The 5742-nt window shown below is 49.9% G+C and overlaps 1 protein-coding gene across 1 annotated transcript; it reads right to left on the bottom strand.

Annotated features, from left to right (window-relative positions):
- Positions 1-4603: 4603 nt before the first annotated feature.
- Positions 4604-5700, bottom strand: LOC122192552 (keratin, type I cytoskeletal 15-like; the record flags this gene model as incomplete). The annotated part of the gene is made up of 4 exons (XM_042893119.1): positions 4604-4822; positions 5050-5141; positions 5295-5521; positions 5614-5700. Coding segments are annotated over 4 exons (426 nt in total), but the record flags the coding sequence as incomplete, so codon positions are not given.
- Positions 5701-5742: the final 42 nt, after the last annotated feature.

Genomic DNA, 5742 nt, shown 5'->3' with positions numbered 1-5742 from the left:
CCCCCCCGGCGCCGAAGCTTCCCGCAAAGCCGCCCCCGAAGCCTCCTCCCAGGCCCCCGCAGAAGCCCCCGGCGAGGCTGCCGGCGCTCATGCCCCCGCCGTAGCCGATGCCGCACGCTGCCCCCGCGGAGCTGCCGCCGATCACGGAGGAGGCGTAGCGCCGGCACGAGGCGGAGGAGCTCCTGCCGCCGGCCCCGGCGCAGATGCCTCCCCCGCCTGCGCTGCGGTACGAGGTGCTGGATGTCCTCTTGATGCTGCAGCTCATGGTGAGAGGTGGATGTGGCGACAAAAGCCGAGCCTGCTGCGAGCCCGATGCAGAAGTGGAAGCGCTGCCTCCTGCCCTCGCCGGGGCCTCTTTATACCTCACCGGGTGGGTGTCACCTCCAGGCAGTGCCGCTTCCCATGGGGTTTGCCAGCCACAGCGCTCATGCCAAAAGTGATGAGCTAAGGGGAATTTCTTTTGGGACCTGGGACGGCCCTCCCCATAGGTATTGTGTTTGCAATGCTGATTCACACAAAGCGCGCTCTATAATTTGGGGTGGGTGGCTGTGTGTTAGATTTTGTTTCAGATAGCGTGTTGCTGGCTACTTCATGAGTGAAACTTATTTTAATAGCTCCTCTTTGATCCTTGCCATTTTTTTTGTCCTGAGCAGGGCTGCTGAAGGCACCGCTGTGTTACCTTTCAATTTTAGAGTTGGAGAAATATGAATTCAGGTCCCTTAATTTTGCTTTTTTTTTTTTTTTTGGAAACAACATCTCTGAGGTTTAGCTGCTGTCCTGCAGTGGAAGCTCATCTTGTGCAGCGTCTTCATGGTGTTTATTGGTAAATCTCAGTAGAACTGCTGAGGAGGCGGAGTTCCTGCTTCACCAAACTGGTTCCATCTGCAGGAAATAACCTGACGTTCTGCACAGAGCAGAGGACGTGCAAGAATGTCATTTTTAAAGCTGTGCTTTTTAATTTTTTGTCTTTTATGTTCGCTGGTTTCCAGGCTATTCTAAGCAGAAGGGGAGGTGTGGAGTTTACACCACTGAGTGTCTTGGGAGAGGACAGTAAGCGGCTGCAGCTTTTCACCTTAGCAAACAGAAGGCTGAGACTTGCTGCTATGGAAGGAGATGCTGCTGCCATTTAAAATAAAGACAGTTCTGTTGTCCACAGGGAAGGATGTTGTCTGGCATTGAGTGCTGGAAATGAGGGAAAGCGCTTTGTCCATGGAAGCAAAATGGTTTGGAAGGTGCCTCTGCTGTGGGAGTTTGATGGCGGAGGAGGCAGCTGTGAGGTTGGCCTTGGTCTGTTATGGGAGGCATTTATTCTTCACATAATGGACTCAGCTGTGACCCCTTCAATCCCCAGTGCCTTCTGGCTTTGGTGCAGTGGCACAATCACAGCATTTGTTGGAGAACAGGGCGGGAAGAACCCTTCTTTGCAAATGGGATTTTGCCATTAAATCGCTTCTGGAGAGCATACATTTTAAGCCTGAGAGGCAGGAGGCTCTGTACAGGAGAGGGAAACTGATGGAATTCATCTCTACCAGTTCTCCTTGTGGGTTTCTTCACTGATGGTCCTCCTTGCTTCAGGTTGTGGCTGGGGCAACATTCTGTCTGTTGGCCAAACCAGTTCTGAAGCCCATAAAATCACTGGTGTGTGCAGTAATTGACTGAGAGTCACGGAAAGCCGTTCACCCTCCTCTTGGTACCACTACACATGTTTCATAGATATGCTGGAGATCATTTGATACTTTGATCTTTGTAATTAGGGTTGTTCATTTATTAGTAGCTCTCTAATTATCTGCACGTCAGAACCAGTTGCTTTGCATATCTGGGACTGAGTCATCATTATTAAAAAAGAAAAATGATTTTCTCACAGGGTGTGATTCCTTACTCATATTTTCCCCATTAGATTGTTGAAATGCTCTTTTATTCTTCCTTATGAGATGTTTATTGCTGATTGGCATTGATGCCAGAGGTGTTGATTTTATATCTGCTTCTCGGTATTGTTGCATCATAACATCTGACCCAACAATTCCAAACATTTCCCAACGCTGCAATTTCATGCCATCGACAGAGACCTTTCCTATGGCTCACCGTCCCTCTTTTCCTTTTTTTTTTTCCTAACACGGTCATGGCTGTGACTGTATCACAAAGATTTACATTTCAGTCCTGTTCTCCAGCTCCTTTCCGTGTCCCACTCCGTTTTGGTCCCGCATGCCGTGGCTCTGCTTTGGGCTGAGGGAGCTGCAGGGCTGTGTTGGAGGCACACAGATGCTCAGCACTCCTAAAAGCACCATTTCCTGGGCTGCCATCGGCATTCAGAGCCCTGCAGTGGCAGGAGGAGGTCGGCCTGTGGCTGCTGTGAGTGGCACAGGGGCTCCTCAGCTCCATGAGGAGACGGCGAGATGCTGACATCGCTCCTTCCCCCGGGGGACTTTTTGCTCACAATCAGAAAAGTTGATCTGAAGTAGCAGTGTTTTGAAAACTTTCTAATTGCTGTTTACTGACTGGTGAAATTGGGCTCAGAGCCACAAACAGATGCTCTGAATTGGCAAAAGAATCAAAATATTCAGTGGTTTTCACAGAAACCATGATGCCATCACTGGATGTATGTCTTTGGTCTCACAAGGGGAGAGGACGGCCTCCGAAGCATCTCCTGGCAATTAATTGTTCTGCAATGAAGGAGTGCCCTCGTCTTGGTCTGAAGCGCGCTTCTCTGATCTGCTTCAGCAGGAACTCCATCACAGTGACCCAAACAGAAACTCCATACTGCCAAAGCCCTTTTTATTCCCTGCAGCTCTCTGCAGAGCAATACACGTCTCGTATCGCTCCTCGAGCAGCCGTGGCTGTGCTGCAGTGAGAGCCGGAGCAGCCGTTGGGAGGCAGGTGGGCCCAGCCCTGCTGACAGCACTGCAGCGTGTGCTGCTTTCTGCACAGCTCCGTGTGCTCCATCATCTTCCCTGGGACGACTCCTGCTCCGCACCGGGGCAGCTCAGCGCCCACCGCGCCAGTGGCCGCACGCAGAGGGTGTCAATGGGAGAACTCAGCCGTGATGTCGTTCTGCTGGCAGTGGCAGTTTATGGGACGGCCATTCCTTTCAGAACATTTCTCACAGCTTCGGTTTTCCAGATGTAGCTGGGAGCTGCCATCTGTTTCACAGCCCCCACACTCTTACAAACTGATCCCGAAACGCTCTGTGCTCCCTAAAGCACTGCGGTGTGGCAGGCTGTAGCTTTGGTCATTGCAATGCTTCTCTGTGCTGCTGGAGGTTTAGAGCCAAACAGAACAGCCTTGCAGTGCTTATTGATACGCATGAAATGGGGCTCAGGTCTCTGTAGCCCTTCCTGAGAAAGATGTCTGTGTAACATCACTGTCTGTGTTGAGTGCAGTTGAGACCTGAGTGAGTTCTGGTAGCCTTTGGAAAGGAAACTCATGTTTGCATTTGCTTTGCATCGCTCTCTCTATTGTTAGAACCTTAAATGAACCCTTTTTCTTTGGAATGGGGCTTTTCTTCATACAAATTCCTGATGCTGGCCTGAAAAAAGTCAGTTTGGCAACCCAGCTTTTGGAGATGAGCAAGGCGTATCTCCTCATTGCAGATGCTGTGAGCTGCAATTATGTTACTGTGATGGCCGAGCCCAGCCACACAGCTACCGAAACAGCACCTAGCCTAAATAACTGCTGAGTTGGTTGGGATGGGCAGGCTTTTTGTTTTGTTACCCCATGGAAACAGTGGCGCAGCCTTCAGTGAAATGGCAGGGCTGGTGGGTGGAGGGGGGAGCAGGAGTGCTCTGAACGGGCTGAAAGCTGCCTCTGGGGAGCTGAAGGGCAGTTATGGATTGAAAAGGGAGCTGCTGCGTCCTTCAGAAAGCAGAACGTGTATAAAGCATCTGTTCTAACATTGCCCTTTCATCCCCAGTTGTATTGCACTCTTCTATCTTCTGAGAGAAACAGAAGCATAAAGAAAATACCATTTGTGGGGGAAACGTGTCTCTGATTCCTTGGAAGGTGCTGTGTCAACCAATGGGTGATACAGACAAAAAAGACTTCTTGGCATTATATTAGTATTTAAGTTGGAATTTCAGCTGTAAAATGTGAGAATGTTTTTGCTCGTGAAACTAAATGAAACAGGAGCATTGCCTTGTTGCCTGATTTTCCTAGCAGAAGTTAGGAATCAGCTTTCTGCATAGTTAAAGGTGTGGAAATACTTAACGTCATGAAACCCCATCGTACTGCAGCAACCTGGACTGAGTCACACCTTCCCTGGGAACTGTACCTATAATGAACCAGGTAAAGCCCAAGATGAATGGATTCTGATGTGTCAGAGCAGTGGCAATGAGCACAGCTTGGTGCAGTCACAGTTACTTAATCTTCAGAGGTTACCCATCATTTTCCTTCTCCTTTCCTTAGCTCAGTGATGTCACCTGGGCACAGTGGCCATTTTCTTACAGCAGAATGTGTTGTTCTTAGTGTATGTACAGACCATGGCAGGACAGCCTGTATTTTGTTGGATGACTTGATGATGCGTGTTCAAAGTTTGTTGAATTAAATTCCTTAGACATTTTTATTTGCATCAAAGAAGTGAAGTTTTATTAATGACAGCATTATCAGCAGAATTCAAGCTTTTAAACAAAGATCCAGTTGACAAAGACAAGTTGAGTAAGGCCAGCATTGCAGAAGGGAAGGCGAGGCCAGCGATGAGCGCTGCTCCGCACTGCATCGCATCGGCTGCGCTGCAGGAGCGTTGGGTTCTGCCTCTCGTCCGTGGGTCAGCTCAGTGCATTTAGGAGGATGCCAGCATCACTGCTCTTGCTCTAGCACACTCTTGACTGCCCTGTGTGAAACCAGAGGAAATCATTGACTGAAGGAGAAATCTGATATTTCCAGCAGAACAGAATTTTTTCATCTATCGTGGTGTGTTACCAAAAGAACATGGGAGCAGTTCAGATGGCTGCAAGTGGAGCAGCACTCTAAGCATATTATCAGAAGTGGGTTTTTTAATTTACTCCTATTTTAGTAAGCTTTAATCTTTACGGCTATTATGACGAAGTGCAATCTTACCTGTCACGTCACCAGACTGGGATTGAGAGAAGGAACTAGAAGAATATGACTGGGAGGATTTTCCTCCTCCTTGGAAAGCTCCTTGGGAGGCACTGTGAGAGGAGAGCAATTCACCAACAGTTAAGAACAGCCACTGCGTACACGGTCAGAGAACATACTGCTGTTGAAGCACACAAGCAAACTCTAAGAAATTACAGACTCAAAGGATTCGCTTCATTCCCTTGCTCTTAATATGGTGTACATACGCAAGGTCTTGCTGTCCCTCGTGGAGCAGCGCCCGGTACTGAGCAATCTCCTGCTCCAGGCGGGTCTTGATGCCCAGCAGCATCTTGTACTCCTGGCTCTGGCCCTCCATCTCGCAGCGGATGTTGCCCAGCTCCTCCTCTACGGCGTTAATCTGCCCCTGGATTTGCTGCAGCAGGCAGCCGTAGCGAGATTCCGTCTCGGCCAAGGAGTTTTCCAGCGAGTCTTTCTGGAGGTGGAAGGCAGGGGGTCAGGACAGAGCTGTGCCCAGGAGGCAGTTTGCCATCCCGAGGAGCCCAGGCTCCGTGCTGCCCCGCGTACCGTGCTGAGCTGCGCCTGCAGCTCGATCTCCAGGTTCTGCATCTCGCGCTTCAGCTCGGTGAGCTGGTGGCTGCTGGTCTGGATGTCCTGGCTGCTGGAGGTGACCTGTCGATTGACTTCTTCGATCTG

The sequence above is a fragment of the Lagopus leucura genome, unplaced genomic scaffold (genome assembly GCF_019238085.1).
Source record: "Lagopus leucura isolate 7727_CA_CO unplaced genomic scaffold, USGS_WTPT01 38095-0_obj-0_obj, whole genome shotgun sequence".
Classification (NCBI taxonomy): domain Eukaryota; kingdom Metazoa; phylum Chordata; class Aves; order Galliformes; family Phasianidae; genus Lagopus; species Lagopus leucura.
Note: the sequence above shows the minus strand (reverse complement) of the source record. Positions and strands in the feature narration are given on the sequence as shown.